Here is a 17,859-nt window from a genome sequence, read left to right as displayed (position 1 = left end):
GCAGTAAAAGCGGGTCCTGACGTCGTGCATATGAGCTTCAGGTTTGTACGCGGCTGAAGCCCCCCGGGACGACGGCGCGTGCATCAAGGAAAAGAGTCGCCAAACTCGGTGACGAAGGAAGGAGGGCCGCGCATACAAAGAGCGCCAGAGCAAGGAATTATATAAGAAAGCACATGTACGGCATGCGGTGGGGATAGGGAGCCCAGAAAAGGGGAAGCCGGCGGCGGTGCCAGGGATGCTTCCTCCCCTCCCCACCGAGTCCCTCTCTCGACAGCCTGGGCCACACTAGCCGCGCGAGGGAAGGAAAAAAGCGCTAACGGGAGCAAACAACGCCGTCTACCAGGGGCAAAAAAAGGGGCAAAAGCAGCTAAGGAGGAAGAGGCGGCGTTTCATAAATCGTTGAACGTCGCAGGAAGCCCCGGGCGCGCGCATTGTTCGCATTCCTGCCGTACTTTCTCCCACCAGACGGGACGGCGGCGGCGCCGAGGGGGACCAGCGCCCGCCTTGTTGGCCTTCGATCGCTGCTCCGAGGGAGGGTGAAAAACCAATATAAAACGACTTTGAGACTGGGATATTGCGTTTCGGGCTCCCCTGCCGGCCGACCCTTGCCGGGCTCCTTGCGGAACCCCTCTTCGAACGACGGCTGCTGGAATGCCCCGCGACCCCGACTGTCCGCCGCGCACCGTTTATACCGGGGGTGGGAGGACTTCGACCGGCATCCCGCGTGGATCGCCGCCGCCCGAGTCGGCTGACGCGCGGCACGTGCGGCGTGCTTGGTCAGCTGACTCACGAAACCTGCGCCGTGCGAAAAGCGGAGCATTTGTCCCCGGCGGCGTCGGGTTTCGGTCTCTTCTGAAGCAGCCTGTATTTGCGCCCAGAGAATCGGTGTTTGCCGAGGGCGTTTAGAGAGCTGGCGCACAAAGCACTTCCTCCTGCGAGCGCGTGGCTTGAAAGTTTGAGACTGCTATTGTGGTCAGCACGCCAGAGCGACCACACATGCATGAACACACCTCGCAGGACCATTAAGCGCTACCGATCGGGTTTTTCGCTTATATTACGGTGGTAGACGGTCAGCTTTCGGCATTTAGGCCTGAGCGAAGTTACCGATGCCCACATTACTTGGAACGACGCCAAGGTGGAGGTAGAGGAGAGGATATGAACTCCTGAAGAAGAGTGCAAGCCACTCCAGCCGCTTTGTTATTTCACGTGTGGCCCAGTGCAGACATCGCCGGCAGCTTGCGTACCACTGAGAACCGAAAAATTCACTGGCGACCAATGCGACTGACGCGGAGGAGCATGCGTTGCTTCGCGACTCAGGCTGCGCTGACGATTTTTGTTAACGAGCTGAATTCACTCATACCAATGAAAAAGTTTCTATTTGACCTCCAAAATTTGTTTTCGTGTTCTTCAATTAGTCGAAATTAATATGCTCACTAGCCATCCATTTTCCTTTTTCTGGCGGTTCTAAACTTTTCTCTCTCTTAGTAGGAGTCTTCAAACCAACAACGACGCTGAAGCCGCTAGCCCCACCCTGTTGTGCGCTCTATCATCTCCACGGCTACCCTTTTCGTTTGCGGTGCAGCTAAGGTATCCACGCAGAAGTGAGCCGTTCACGGCGCATTTCTTTTTAATTTTTTCTGCCCCATGCACGTGGTAAGGGCTTGAGATATCTATCGCCGGTCAGTTTTCCTCGGAGACGCCAGTCCTAATACTTACTCAGTGAAAGTCGATTCAAGCGTTCTTGGTTGAGTTTGTGTACATTCGCCACAGGGTTTCGAACTGAGATATTTTTCTCCTCTTGAGACTATCATTAATTGTTTGCCAAACATGTTTATTTTATGGTGAATTTCTGAATGGTTTATGATGCGTTCAAACTAGGTTTGTGGTGTGTTTTGGTCAAAAATAGCAAAATATATTGAATGTCACGATTCTAACGTCTCCTTTACGGCACATAGAAATGTTAAGGTAAAGCATCATTACGCGTACTCGAAACATCCGCGAAACAAAGTGTTCCACTTCCGCTGAAAAGTGAAACAGTCCATACCCGACCCGTCGGTTATTAGAGCAAATAGTTTCCATGAAAGGAGCAGGTGTCAGCAAGTTTGAGAATACGCACTACACTACAGATTTTATTGTGAGTTCTAACCAGGAGGACAATGCAGACATATGCCGCACTCATAAACTCACCTGATTCGAACTTCCCCATCCTCCGTGCTCATGCCTATGTACCGGACATAAAAGACCTCTAAACACTGTTCCTGGAGGGTGGCAATAAGCAGCTTTCTAGAATTTTTCACCATGTATGCAATCTTTGGCAGGAGCAAAGCAAGCGATCTAACAACAAAGTTGTGTTAGTTGATCCACGTCATTACTGCACAAGCAATGGAAAAAAATATTTAGGGCAATGTTTGATCAAGATGCTTAAAATATAATTTTTCTTGTCATGAACAAAACTTTGCGCGTTGCCCCAATGTTTCAGAACTATTTGTGAATGTTCCGTAATTATTGCCTTAATTATTCAGCAGAAGTGTTACAAATGTAACCCTAGCGTTGATTCAAGTCTGTAAGAGTAGGTAGGGGCTGCTCTTAAGTCGTCAGGCGTCGGGACTGGTGCTGAGAAGCGGGGTTTTTTTTTCCTTTCTCCCAAATTATTCTATGAGAGTTTGGTCAGAGTATCAATTTTCTAATTACCCTTCCGACCAGGCATATTTTTGCGAATTGTCCGCGTTTTAAAACATGACGCCGTTCTTAAGGAAAACTAGAACAGGCTGCGTTTGAAAACAATTAGGGATAACTTGCCATGGATATATGCAATAAAATTGAATATATTTTTGTAAGGAAAGTAGGCTTTGAGCTCCTGTTTAGCGCAAAAAGACAGAGACAACAGACGACGAACACAGATGAGCCAACAGAAAACAAGATGCCATCGTATGTTTGAAAGTTGATTCGTATTGTGTCGGGTTTTATGGCAGATAAATGTCTAAGGCTATAATGCGGCAAAAAAAGTATATTTATTATTTTTATTTTACAGAGAAAGCGTTCACATGGCACCGACCAGACTATAGTATTAGAGTACGCAAAGCGGTCTGGTAATGGTAAAGGCAAACGAGTATTGCTTAAATGTCCACTTCCACCTTTGAGCACCGGTGGTGGCACAGGTATGTACGACGCGCTTGTCTCAGTCCGAGTGTACGGCTTGCTCGTAGAGAAATGGCCTAATACTTCACGAAGGAATCTACTCCTGCTGCACTGAATGGCCGCTACTAACCTGAATAACCGAATTTCGTTGCTTATTCTCAAAGGCACCTTTAAAAGCATGGAATCTTCACAACTACTAATTTAAATCAAAATGGTTCGACACTGGTCGTTGCGGCTGAATTTCGATGAAGGCGAAATTCTAGAGGCCCGTGTACTGTGCGATGTCAGTGCACGTTAAAGAACCCCAGGTGGTTGAAATTTCCGAAGCCCTTCACCACGGCATCCTTCATACCCCTAGTTGTTTTGGGATGTTAAGCCCCATAAAAAGAAAGAGCACCCTTTAGAATAAACCTTTACATGCGGGGGGCAAAACCAAATGGGCGTGTGCTATACGGAGTTCTATTATTTACCTCCACGAGGCTATAAATAAGCAGGTTCTTTGTCGTACCCTCTTGGATACGATTCGAGCGAAGTCACCAGTGGTTTCGCCGCATACGACGAGCGAGAGAGGCTTTTAGTGCCTCGCGGAGCTTTCTCAACTGCCTCCTCGACGCTTCTTATGGATGCTGGAACCAAGTATTTGAGAGAAATTTTCGTCTCATTACAGCGTACGCTTTGGCGTTCAGAGCGGAACTCATCGTTGGTGTGGCGCAGATTTTGCAAGTGGCCCGTCCATGCATGTTGCTCTAACCCAAAGAGAAAGTACAAGCCGCGGCTCTACGTCGTTAGCCGCCGAAACGCGATGCACAACAGCTACGCAACTGCGGGAAGAATTCAGCGCCGACCGTCACTGCACTGCGTGTGTAGTTGGGTGAACTGAGCTGGAGATTTTCAGACGAATATCCTGGAACGCACCTACCAAATAGAATAGCGTACGATTACTGCCACCTCCCAGATTTCGTGCAAACAGTCTACTAATTTATTTTAGTTATTCGGGAGATCAACTATGACTCTTATACTCAACTCTGTGTACGTCATGACCTACTTGCAAAAATAACTTTCGTGTGCCGCTGATCATTTGTTCTCGATAGCCCTTAAAGCAAAATTTGGAACAGCGTATAATGTGCAATCGCGGCAACGAGTCTACAGTTAAGTTAGTGAGTACGCCAACATTAACTGCTTCTGTTTTTCTTGTATTCATCTATTTTCCTTTCCCTTCACCCCGCGGAGGTACGTTGGATGCGTGGGTGAGCTCAAGGCTTGATGCAGCTGCGAATGAGAGATACGTCCTCGCCGCCGCACTGCAGCACTTGTAGCTTTGAAAAGTGCGCTTCTCTAAAGTAAGTATTGTGTAAATACCCGAAGATGCGGGCGAAAGATAGGCGCCACAAAAACACGGGCGCTAAAAAGAGATTGATCACCATTGGACCTCTGTCGTGCGCGGAATCCGGCAGCTCATATGTAAGTGCATGTGGGCGAGAGGGAAATGAAACGTGGCAAAAAGACGGCGAATGCCGCAACGCCCGCAAACAAAAGGGGACCATGAAACCGGTTCCCGAATGTCGCCTGACAGAAGAGCGGAGGAGGAGAGAATACAACTGCTGCCCCCTGTCGTCGCTGGCGGCCATCAATTTCAATTAACGACATCAGAGCCAGGGTGAAACAAGGCGACCCCTGGTGGCGACCCCGAAAAGCGCCCCCGCTTCTCCGCGCAGCGGGATCCAGCGGGGATATATTCGCTTCTCGCCGCATGCGTGCACGTGGGGAGGACGGAGGGGAGCGCGGCTTCCGGGGCAAAGGTTCCCGCGGTGCTGTCGCGATAAGACAGTACGTGCCGACGACCCGCTTCAACTCGGCAATGAGAACTCTTACGGCGAAAGCAGAGACAGCGCTAAATACCGTCCCAATCTGTTTAGACGGCGCGGCCTGACTATCAGCGGGTTGGTTTTAATGTAGATGGTTTGGCTAACGTCATTACGTACTGAGAAGAGCAGCTCCGAGCGCGCTACTGGGGCCGCAAATCGCACCAGACTTGCTTGATCTCAAAGAGCTGGCTGAATTTTCAACTGTTACGAGGTGCATTTTTGCATCTTTTCACTCTGCTTCAGTTCAGTCCTCGGAGTCCAGCGGAAGATTTAGTTTTACTCATATTTCATACCACTTTTTACCGCGCAGAAGGTATGAATCACCAACTAGCAGATGAGAGTAGAGCCATGGTCTGGGTTTTGCTAGCTATAAATCAACAATATGGATGATTACCATCTTCCACCACGTCGTAGTGAGCTTAATGTATAGGCTTTTTTTCATTTTTTTTTTAAATTTATTTACCCTAAAGGCCCACGTGGGCACTACATAGGGGGTGGGGGGGACATCACGTAAGAAATACAAAGAACAAAATACAATGCATAAATCGAAAGTACAAATTACAAATACAAAGATATACAAAGAACAAAATACAACAGGTAAATCAAAAGGTAAATCTTACACACCTACTCTGCCCCCACTATCTTTTAGTACTGAAAGAAATTGGTCGCGATCAACAGAATGGCGGAGGGAATTTCCAGTTATAATGTGTTCTTCCTTACTGGCTACAATTACAAGGAAACGCAGCTTTCCATTGGTCGGCTGGGTCCTCCAATTGTACGCGTAGTCCCTATTTCCGGTTGATCCTACCAGTCAATATTGTCAATTAAGGCCAATTTCACCACGACATTATAGGTGCGTGGTCACATAGGCTCCCCAGCGGAAACTTGGTGACCAGTGCGGCACAAGCCTTTCTTCGCAGCGAAGGCGATAGATGCTCAGCGGAACAAACTTCACTTCATTAGCTGCTGTTCACGTCGCTAATCAATCCCGGAGTGACGAAAACAAAGCCTTATGGGTAAATCCTTGGGCTCCTCTATAGATTCTTCTCGCAAGATGTCTTGGCGATACTAAATCAGCTTCGCGCCACTTTTCCAGAATTTATACATTCCAAATACTTGAGTTGGAATATTAAAAATTAGAATAAGCTGGGCCTTAGTTCATTAACTGTCTGCGATGTGAATGCGCAATCATTAATCAGTGTCAGTACAGCTCGGGTAATCGCATGCACAGCTGGAAAAAATGCCGAGTTAGTACTTTGTTTGCCATATATTCGGACCGTTGCGTTCCAGACGAACCCCTGTGTGACTCGTAAGCACAATCCTGTTCTTGGTTATCTGACCCAAATTGGCCCCTTAGCGAAAAGAAAGCTTCCCATAGAGAAGTAGGGCCTTGACAGAAAGGCGAGTAGTTCTTTTTTGACACAGGTGTAGCTAGCGTGGTTTCATATTTTGTCGATGTTTCAAGAGTGACCAGTACATAAACTGTCTTTGTTTTCTGTCATAAAGATTAGTATTTCAAACCTGCGTTCTAACTTACCAGTACAGGACACTAGACGTATTCTAACGACGACTCTCCGATCGGCAGGGGGACTCTGGCCCCGTCAAAGACCCATCCTCTTCGGCGAGAGTTTTCTCTGGGGAAACGTTGCGAGTTGGAGTGGTCACTCCATCCTTATCGCGTCGCAGCGGCAAATATTTATGACCCTCTCCTGGCGCGGCGCTATGCCGACAGTAGGCAAACAGTTCGCGCGCGGGGGACGCAGAGTGCACTTGACAGCCAGTGTTGTCCGGGGCGGCCAGCATTCTTGTGCGACCAAAACAGCGCAGCTTCTCGGAGGAGCACCGTTCGTGAGTGGGGCGGCGCCGGGTTCTTCACGTACTGGTGCGGACGCCGCGTCGTCGCCTGAAAAGAGCGTTTATTCAAAGTTCTAGGCTCTACTTGGCTACGGAGCCTGATGGCGATGGGAATCGGGGACTGCCAAGTGTAGGGGGCGAACTTATGGGCGGGTGGGCGGTCCTCTTTCTGCAATGCATTTCTAGGACCTTCTGCGTCAGAAAATAATAGCCCTTTTCATGTTTCTGCCATAAAAAAATTGTTCACTCAGTAGTGGCGGCGGCCATTCTGACCTCCACCCCACCACCCCTCCCCCTTAAAACCGGTCCCTGGACAAGTGCGACTTTGATGCCATTCGGCTGCATTGGAAAGCAAAATTGATGAAACTACAGAGAAATGCAAACAGCGTGTACCGACATCCCTAAATTGGGAAAAATGCTGCAGCGTCTAACCATGTACAAGGGGGTCACAGCTGTGAAAGACGAACTATTCAAATCGTTTACTTTTTCAGAGCGATGTAGAGACACAACTCTGAACGGTCCCCTGGACTAAAGTTGCACTCAGCAGCTTGACCAGGCCCGGGGGCCATACTACAAAAGAGCAGCCAACGCTGGTTATTAATAGGGACCGGATTTTAGGCAAATGCCTATTTTTTTCAACGCTTCGTAGGCGCACCATTTTTACATATGAGCACGAATTAGGTGTTGACAATATGTTTAATGCTCTTTTTATAGTGCCTATAAATGCCTATTTTGGGTGTCAGTCCCTATAAATGTCTATTTTGGGTGTCAGTACCTATAAATGCCTATTTCCGACGTCGGTGCCTAAAAATGCCCTATTTTACAGAAAAGGGGCCTGAAATACGCTGTGGTTTTGCTTTCAGGTTCTGTTTGCTTTCGAATCCATTTCGGTTTTGAGTAGAACACACACATGGCAACATGAGATGAGCTCGTCAGTTGGCTGTTATGAACACTGCACCTACGCCGGCTGTGCACACAATACCAACCACGACAGCCGAAAATATCGAAGCAACCTTTTTCCTATTTTCTGCCATTTTATCGTGGCAGCTTGTTGATGACTTTGGCTGTTAAAGTGGTAGTTGACCAGATGGCACCACATTTCGAAAAGTATACGGAGTAAGTTATAGGTCCGTCCAAATAATTCACAGTTGGTTCCAATTGAAAACAACTGTAAAATGTTCCATAAGCCTGCTGGAAACAGTTTAACCGATTAAAATTTCCTTTGTATGAAGAAACCCTCGGAAAGATACGACATGAGTTCGGCGACTCCTGCATTTGGATCTCCGTAGATGAAACAACGGATGTGAAGGGACGCTTTATTGGTCACTTCCCAGCAGGAAAGCTTGAATCCGATGAGGTGACAAGGCCATTCCTTGTATGCTCTAAGCCTTTGGAGAGGACCAATGGGGAAACAATAGCCTACTTTGTTAACCAACCCTTAAAAGTGCTCTACCCAAATGGTGTGGAAGACAGCAAGGTTTTGCTTCTTTACGCGGATGCAGCAACCTATGTGCCCAAGGCCGCATTCCTGCTGAAGCCGTTCTACCCGCACATGGTCCATGTCACCTGCCTAGCGCATAGGCTGCACCGTATTTGTGAAGAACTCGGAAAGCACTTCAAGGACATTAATTAACCTATTGCTTCAGTCAAGGGTGTGTTTTTGAAAGCGCCTTCTCGTGTGTGGGCGTTTAAAGGGCAGTTGCCGGAAGTGCCTCTCCCGCCGGAGCCTATCATCACACGTTGGGGAACCTGGCTGGAAGCCGTTGAATACTACAACTACCACCTTTCTGACCTGAAGACCGTCATAAACAGTTTCTCAGGTGATGAGAGTGCTCTAGTCAGGAGGGCTCAAGCTTCCCTCTCTCAGGACAACCTCCAAGGAGACCTCGCGTACTTGTGCGCTAACTTCACTTTTCTTGCCAGCACTATAAAAAAAATGGAATGTGGGGGTCTAATGCTCACTACCAGCATTGGACTAATTGAGAATGTGCAGTAACGAATCGCTGCTCTTCCTCACGGAGAAGTTGCCGAGAAAATCCGCGCAAAGTAGCAGTCCGTCTTGGACAAAAACGGGGAGTTCTCAGTCCTCAAGTAAATTTCAGGAGTACTTACCGGTGAACATTCTATGATACCGAACAGTGTAAAGCCATCAAATGTTCCTAAGTACAAGCACGCTCCTGTAACATCCGTTGATGTTGAGCGTTTCTTTTCAGCATACAAGCTTGTTCTTACTGCTAAAAGGCATAAATTTGAGTCCATCAACCCGGAGATGGTGCTTGTCTGCTACTGCTTCCATAGCTTTAATAGTGATTTCTAGATGGATGATGTTTATTTTAGCATGGATCCTCATGGATGCACGTAGGCCCGTGCAGAACTATGATTCTTTTCGGCATATTCCGCATCAAGCAGCACTGTGTGTAACATTTTCTAGCATTTCGTATTTATGGTTTCCAGACCCTCCTAATGGCAAGCACCATTTGATAGTCGCGTGGCGCCAGACACGTGAAACCACAAACTATAAAACACTGTTTACACAAATGACAACATATTTATTAAAGTTGAAGCATCGTGTATGCCTGCATCGTGTAAGCAGCGTGTATGCATGTGTGAGCGAAGACTGAACTCATTTGTCAGATGCTTTGAATTGACAATGTTTCTATCAATTTCTAAATACATGGCCTCCTGTTAAGGTGTTCATTGTTTCTACTTTTGTACACGACAAGCGAATTGTTTGTTTCGAGGTATACCAAAGGGCTTTAAAAGGGCTGCTAACCGTCCCTTTTGCTCTGCTGAAGCATGTGTATTATACGAAAAGTTGCGCGACAGCCTTAAAAAAAAAAACGGCTTCTAATGTTCGCACCTTGCTTAAGGTCCCAAATCATTCCTGCTTTGTTTTTGTTTTATTTTACGGCCGATATTGCGCGCTGAAGTTCGGATCTCTGTGCACTTTTGATAAAGTTTATAGTGCCTATATTTCTCCGTTAGGTGCCTAAAATGCAATTTTACCCGCCTATTTATGGCGCCTAAAACGTGCATTTTAGTGCCTAAAAATCCGGCCTCTAGTTATTAAATAACAAAAAGTGCACAATTTAAAGAACTTGAACAAGTATATCAGCATCAAACACACACATCACGAAAAAACAATCTGTTATGATACGGAAGCACAAAAGACCGGACAATGGAGCGCACTTAACAAATCGTAATCACACGTCAATAAGAGTTTTCAGCATATCAGGGTGACGCGTACAACTTAAGCTGAGGTTACAAAATTTTTAAAAATGTTTTTTTAGATGAAAGACCCAACAGGGCATTTGTTTACAAGCAATGGTAGGTTATGTTTTAATGACTGAAACTGTATTGGGTGCTGAAATAGGGAACTAACAAAAAGAGAAGGCTTCTAATGCTTGAATCTGTTGTTCGCTGTTCTAATGATGCCGCAAGTTTAAGAAAATTTGCAGATTCTGCGCAGGAGAAATAGAGCCGGTTTAACAACTGGTGTTCATAACTGCGCATGAATTAAATGATCCCGTATTTCGGGAATCAGTGCTTTGTGGTTGTCCGTATGTCAACGTTCACCAAATAGCGCAGAACGTTTTTCTGAAGCGCACTGATTTTATCAGTATTTCTTTTTTTAGGTATACGGGCGCATATCTTCTCCCATCACTTGACGCTTAAGAGAGCGCGCACAAAATCTTTACAATTCAGCGACGTCAAGTGCCAGAAGCGGCTAACCGCTTAAGTTTCGCTTGGAAAAGCCAGGAACCATGAAATTTTCAAGTCATTAGGTCTGGACGCTCTTATTTCAGTTAGCACTTACATTGGCAAAATGAACAGAAAGGTGCTTACTCCCAGCTATTTTTTGCTTTTCCAGTGCGCCTTACGGCAATTTTTATTTTGCTTTAAGCACTAATACAAGCGTTGCCGAGAAAACGGGTTTCCAATGAGAGCTTGGTTGTGCGCCACAGAAACTATGAGAGTAAACAATTAAGATCAACATGGGAAGCCCAGAAGGGAAGCAGTATACGACTTCTGTCGAATCCAAGATGGAGTCTCTGCGATGGCCGCCTTTGATATACGCCATGTTTTCAAAGAGCCTACTTGATAACAACGTGTGAGGCCAGTCATTTACAGTGTGCAGTTTTTTTTTCTTTGAATTTTATTCATTGTAAGGTGCTGTTTGCACTGAAAACTGTGTTTCACCTGGTTCGGGCTGTGCACAGCGGCAATAGCCCCGTCAAGATTACCTCGGTGACCAATGGCCCTTTTCCCAACTATTTCACCCCCGAGAAGCTCAGCGCCAGGTCGGGGGAAGGTTTCTACTCATTAGAAAAACGGTTCGTACCCGGCGGTATTCCGCGTGCGAGGTGGAAGCTCAAACCACTAGCCCCAAGATTCTCCTCTAGCTGACCCCCTGCAAAGCCAAACGAAGTGCTTCGCTAGTCATGAACGCACGGCTACTTTCAGCGGCCGTTGAAGTGATCAAGAGAGGTTAGCGAAATGCCAATAGGATGCCGTACACACACACACATATATTTTTTTTATTTATTTAGTACATACTGCTAGCCTCATGCCGAGGCTGTTGCAGGATTGGGGCACATACAAGGGGAAAACGACAGTAAGACAAAGTACACTTAACGAATTGTTATACAGTTCTAGTTGGCATATATATATATATATATATATATATATATATATATATATATATATATATATATATATATATATATATATATATATATATATATAAGCCTGAAGCAGACAAGGGAATGGCAATGAGGGGCTGGTTATACATGAGAGAAGCCAACAGCCACAAAACCAAGGAACGCAGTGTTTTTATTGGTTTTATTAAATTCGTATTGTTGATCAGCGGAAAACATTAGTGAATATTTTATTGCTTAAGGATAATTAGAAAAGCAGAAGAAAACACCCGTGGCATGTGTTTGTTTTTCTGCTGCTTTTATAATCAATTATCTTTAAGCTATAGCATATTCACTAATATTCTCCATCGATGCACCGAAAAGGCAAGAAAAAAGTGATAAGGCGAGCCATTCGAGATACGCTGGCGAAGCTATGTTTATCGCAAACAACGCTAACGGCACCGGGCTGACCGCAAACAGACATCACTCATGTCCTAGCCTTATTGCTTACTGCAGAGAGTGCCGCCTGTTGAGGGTAAGCGGCGCATTGTGACTTCCGCTGGCGGACTCCAGCTGTCCTTACGCCTGCCGCCTTGTCAAGCCACGAGGGGCAGGTCGGTTCGCGACCGCGTGTCTGAGACCAAATGGGCTGCATTGGTCGCGCTTTTGCCCCCTCCGTTTACGGGCGTTCAACACAAAAGTAAAACATAACTAAGCACGTACCGGGTGTGTGTTTGAGCGCAAACAAGGCCTGGCTCATGGGTACTTCTAGGTAACAGCTTGTTAGAGCGTTGGCTTGTAGAGTTGTCTCTCTAGCGTACAAGATATTAGCAAAAATCTGAGACGGAAAGGCTGACACCACGCGGCGTTGCCTGCAACAGACGCTGATGTTCGAGGGTGCTTTCAGGCAACATTAAGGACGTCATTGTTATCTCTTGAGAAGGAGACATAGCCCATCTTTATTGTCCCCCAATCTGTGTCAGGTAAGCATCACCTGTCTCCTCTCCGGCAAAGCCCAACTCACAGCAAAACAACTCTGCGCCAGCGTAGGCAGTCGTGCTGCTGGCTGCTCTGCGCAACATCTCTCAGCGTTCTCCTTGCGCTCATAATACTACACACTAGTTTTCAGGCCTGAATAAAAGTCTTCCAATATAAGCATCAATGCGCAGCAGTTTTCAAACATCATTGCACTTTGGTGACAACAGTTTACATGAGGAGGAGGGTGTTACCGACTTTCCCTACACCTGTTGAATACTACATGTTGCAGGAAAGCTGCGTGCAAAGACTTGGATGCCGTTTGAAAGCGAGCAGTAGATGCTGCATATGACCTACCCGAGCAGATCGATTCCTCTTGTTGTGTATACCTTTAACAGTACTTCGGCCGAAACAAAGGAGGCCTTCCGTTTTTCGAGACCGACTGCGCAGGGCTGCTCACAAGAGGAAACTCTGTTGGCGCAGGTTGTTCGGCGTAAAGTGCGCCGGCTGCCTGGGCTGCATCGCGCCCAGCGAGCTGGTGATGCGCGCCCTGGATCACGTCTTCCACGTGTCCTGCTTCGCCTGCGTCGTGTGCGGCCGCACCTTGCAGAAGGGCGACCAGTTCGTGGTGCGCGCGGCGCGCCTCTACTGCCGGCCTGACTTCGAGAAGGAGATGGCGCTCGCCTCCATGGCGCACCACACCAGCAGCCAGGGACCGCCCCAGCACGCTCCTCCCAGCGCGGCCCTGCTCGGCGCCAGAGGTACGACAAACTCTTGCGCACCTTTTCTGTGTGTGTGATGCGCTGTGGCACAGGCTAACTGCCATTATTGGTTAGCTGGACACGTGTTCCTTGTTGGGAGGTTTCCAGTAAACCCACTGGGCCAACCTTTAGCTACGGTCCTGAACATTCACTCGGGAATCAAACCGCTTTGTTCTTTAGTACCAAACAAGGAAACCAGCGAAGCGGCGAGTACTAACGAGGCAGCGAGTAATATGTTCCGATTTAACGGGAATTGCAGGCGCCGTTCGATTATAAAGGCTGCTTCTCTCAGGTACCTCACACGCAGCCGCGGCACCGAGTTCCTCAACTACCCCCGTCAGAGGGCTATCGAGCACAATCATTCGAGATGGGGTAGGAGCACCGTTGACGAAGCCCTGCAGGGCGGAGGCGTTGGGCATGTCGCCTTCGCCGAATGGGACCGAGTACCAAAAATATCTGAGTGAATTCGGTGGCGGCGCATTGATCAGCTGTAAAATGAAAACGCCAGTTCATTCACTCTGGGAGTGTTGCAGGCCATATTAAGCACGATAGCATGTGAGGCTGTGGGCGAAGTTAATCAAAGCTGCATTTCTGTTACTTGTATTCAGAGATACATTAGCGCACCCATGCAGTCAGCAGACTTCCTGCACGCTTCACCCGATCACACGACCTATTGGAGCGCGTGCTAGTCGAGGCGCTATTGTGCTGGTGGCAGTACAAGCTAATTTAGTGCATACCCTCAGGGTTAGCTGTGCGAGAGCTGCACGCGAATGTGTTTCTCAAGGTGAAGCACTTCTACTGCAGGAGAGTTCCTTGCAGAATTGAATTGTAGGTAAGGCCCGAATCCTGCGCTTTAGCGTGAGCTGGCGCCGCCCCTCTCCGCAGGCGAGAGCGGTCCGCTCCCGGGTGGAGGTCCGAACGGCCAGCAGCCGGCGACTGGCGCCGCCGTCCGCCCCGACGGCCGCCGAGGCCCCAAGAGGCCTCGCACCATCCTCACCACGGCACAGAGGCGAGCCTTCAAGGCCTCCTTCGAGATCAGCCAGAAGCCATGCCGCAAGGCGAGTATTCGCACTCATCTCTCCCGTTTCCGCTCTCAGCTGTCGCACATGGTAACCAGAAAGAAGAAAAAGAAAACAGAACCTTGACTGCTACGCAGAGGGTAATGCGGCCAAACCAATGTCAGTTTCAGAAGGGAAGTTCTCGTCGTCCTGCTAGAGGCGGCAAGGCGAAATGAGTACGTGAGGGACCCTTTATACAAGCGAAAAACATGAGCGAAAACGAGCGTTGCAAGTAGATGGGGTTCTGTTTTGAGTTTAGCTATTTCCGTTTCGCCATCTTAGCACTTCGTTTATGTAAACAAGTGGAAAAGGCAATTCATCAAGAGCGTTCTACGGCGTGAGCCTTAATGCGCAGCACACGCCGAGCCTTCGCATGGATGAAGCCCGTGCAAAGTCACCGATCGAAGCGGTCAGCTAGGAGAGATAGATGACAATAGAGGGGTGGCGGTGGAGAGAAAGAAGGGAAGAAGTAGGGGGAGGAAGTGGAAGGATGCTGTTGGCGACCAAGAGGTTGAAATAAGAGAGAGAAAAAAAACACTGGCGAGGGGAGAAAGAAGGAGAGAGAAGCAAGCAGGGCAACCAAGCGATAAAGAAGACGAGAAGATGGAGAAAATTTACCCACGCAGTAGCGCACAGATAGTTTGAAAGGTGTGAATCTCAAGCGCGCACTGCGATGCCGCCCGCCACTCGCTATCGGAGCCACGAAGGCCGACTACGTCAGCCAGAGTTTAATTGGTTCTTTGTTACTCTCGGTCTCCGAGCGGCTGCAGCTCTGAAGCGAAGTGCTTGGTGAGAAAGAGCTCAGTTCAGACTCCCTGTGCGGGCGACAGAAACAGCAAAATGATAATAAGCCAAATAACCAGCGCACGTGGATCGTCCAGCAGCTGCCGTGTGCCATTGTAATGGGCGGTGGGAAGGACGATCGCCGCGCTCGCGAGGCTCGCCGCCGACAAAACTTAGTTGTGCTCTCCGCCAAGCGAGAGTCCAATCGGCGGCGTGGACAGGACGGGTAACGGGAGAGAAGAAGGCAGACCCAGGGCTTCGAAGCACGAATACCAGGAGGATGAGAGTTGAATGACACGCCGCAAGCTGCGCCAAATGTTATGTGGCGGCCAGCCGAAGAATGAGGTGCGATGACCAATTTCGGAGATGATTTAATGGCTGCTGGCCTAGCGCGAACACTCCGTCCCGCCCACTGCCAGCTGCGTTTTCTTTGTGAAAATATATTTCTTTAGGTATGAGGGCAGGATATGACTCTCATTCGAAGTCCTCTGGCTTCGGCATGTCGGGTGGTATGAAAACTCTTTTCAGTCTTCACGGTACAGACATTGACTTATGTGCTATTGTTTGTTTTCACACCGGCTTCGTTAAGCCTGACTGAGTTGGCTGTGTGCATGTCAAGGGGAGGGGAAGCAACTTTAGTTCGGTAAAAACGGGCTTCTAGGGACTCCCAAATGGCATATTCATGGTAGCGAGAAAAGCTTTCTTTCGTAGAACGGGAAGTGTATTGTTTGAAACAGTAGCAAGGCTGCATACTAAATGAGAGTAGTTTATACTGGACAAAACAGTGAAATGTACTGCAGGATAAAAGTTTAACGCATTTTAGTAAATAGAATTGTAGTTTTGAAAGAGTGCCAGTCAGGCGAAAAACTTCTGTACCCACTGGGTCTACTTGCGAGTTCCATGTCATATGTTCATCAGAAAAAACACATCAAGGCACTCAACTACAGGTCGACATGAGCCACTCAATGGTTCAATCTTCATGCAGGTACGTCTGCAGGTTTTGGTCTGAAGAAAACCGCTTTTCTTTTGCTTCTGTTTATATTCAGTGAATTTGTGGAACTCCAGGACGACAATTCTGTGAGCGTTAGTTTGGCGTTGTGGTGCCGTCAACATACATGACAAACTTTACTGCTGATGTTAATGGGGTCATTGATTTAACTTCCTTGGGGTACACCTGAGTGTATTTGCTTCATATCTGAATTTTTATAATGCCGACCATCTGCTGACGGTACTGGGGGTTGGTCTTTAATAGGTGAAGAAAAATGGCACGACAGCAATAATAGTCTAATTTTTGCAGAAGACTGGTGTGATTATTCTGGTTAAAAGCTTTCGAATCATCTGTCAATATACCTAACGTGCACTGCTGGTGTTCGAAGTAGTCGAGGATAATCTCCTTTTGTGTTAGAAGACTAGTTTCAGGCGACACACCTTTCATAAAACCAAATTAAGCACAATTAAGCAGCATTAACATATTTTGTTACGAACGACATCATACGGCAGTGTATTTGTTTTCAAGGAGCCGCCACGGTGGCTCAGTGGTTACACCGTTCGGCTGCTGACCCGAAAGACGTGGGTTCGCTCCCGGCCGCGGCGGTCCAATTTCTATGAAGGCGAAAATCTAGAGGCCCGTGTACTGTGCGATGTCAGTGCACGTTGAATAGGTAATCGAAATGTCCGGAGCCCTGCACTACGGTGTCCCTCATAGCCTGGGTCGCTTTGAGAAGTTAAACCCCCATAAACCATAAACGTGCACGTGTTTTTTTTACTGTGAGCCACTTTTTTTTTTGTCGGCTGTAGTTCTCTTGCATCTCTTCTTGAAGGCCGATACAGATTATATCTTTTGCAGTCATGGTGTCGAATCACGTGAGCATCGTCTCGTTAACACGTTTCAGTCATCATGATGTGATCACGTTGCTAACCAAAGCTAGCGATAAGTGCAGCAATCCCTTATTACATGTTGAATAAGCGCTAATGTGATGAAAAGAAGTTTTGTTATGATTTTTTCAGAATAAGTTGACTATATCGGGTGAAAAATATTCGGCGTCCATTGTGCAAATAATTCTTTACTTCGTGAATGGCTATGCTTACTTTACTGAATCTTCTCCAAGAGCCGATGTGTAATCTGCCATTGTAAAATGCCGCGAAAAGATTGACTATCCAAGCATTCTGGTTTGGATCGGGTTGGGGTTTTATGGGCTTTAAAGGTGCACTAGAGAGGAATCTGTACTCGTCTTTTTACCGCGGGCACTCGAACTGCACGTTCAGAGCATTCTTAGAAGTTTCGAATTATTGTCATGTGCGGCCGATTTCCCTAACTTAAATTGGGTTAAACGTCCCGGCTCCCTCTTTTTTTTTTTGAGCTCACTGTTGAAGGTAGGAGTAGTCAGCTAACGCGTGGAGCGCCTTTCAGGCAGTCGTGTGGCGGCTTCGCTTTCGCTTTTATTTTGTTTTTTTTTAGGTTTCCGTGAATAAATAGGTCCAGTCAGAGAAAACACAGCTGTAAATTTGGCCCACGGCAATAAAAATGGGCATGGACTCTTTGCTTTCGCCGATCGCTACGTATCACTCCGCTGATGGCACAGCAGCAAGCCGACACGGGACTGGCTTTCAGCCAGTCCACGCCTTGGTTGACTCTTCCTAACGTCAGCGGTGAGTTCAAAAAAAGGCGGGAGCCGGGACGTTCGATCCGATTTAAATTAGAGAACTAGGCCACACAGGACAATAATTCGAAGCCTCTATGGATGTCCGGCACCTGTATGTCGAATTCCTGCAGTAAAAAGACGGGTTC

At 47.6% G+C, this 17,859-nt stretch overlaps 1 protein-coding gene across 1 annotated transcript in view; it reads left to right on the top strand.

The window, feature by feature from the left end:
* Positions 1-17,859, top strand: part of LOC149356708 (LIM homeobox transcription factor 1-beta-like) — a 140,498-nt gene that overhangs the window by 101,755 nt on the left and 20,884 nt on the right. The window contains exons 4-5 of the mRNA XM_089584293.1: positions 12,953-13,230; positions 14,116-14,288. Of these exons, the coding sequence (XP_089440419.1) occupies positions 12,953-13,230; positions 14,116-14,288 (451 nt within the window). The remainder of the gene's footprint in view (positions 1-12,952; positions 13,231-14,115; positions 14,289-17,859) is intronic.

This window comes from Amblyomma mixtum, chromosome 3 (assembly GCF_055824585.1).
Source record: "Amblyomma mixtum isolate Tamu chromosome 3, ASM5582458v1, whole genome shotgun sequence".
Taxonomy (NCBI): Eukaryota; Metazoa; Arthropoda; class Arachnida; order Ixodida; family Ixodidae; genus Amblyomma; species Amblyomma mixtum.
The sequence above is the reverse complement of the archived record's forward strand: the minus strand, read 5'-3'. Positions and strand labels throughout refer to the sequence as shown.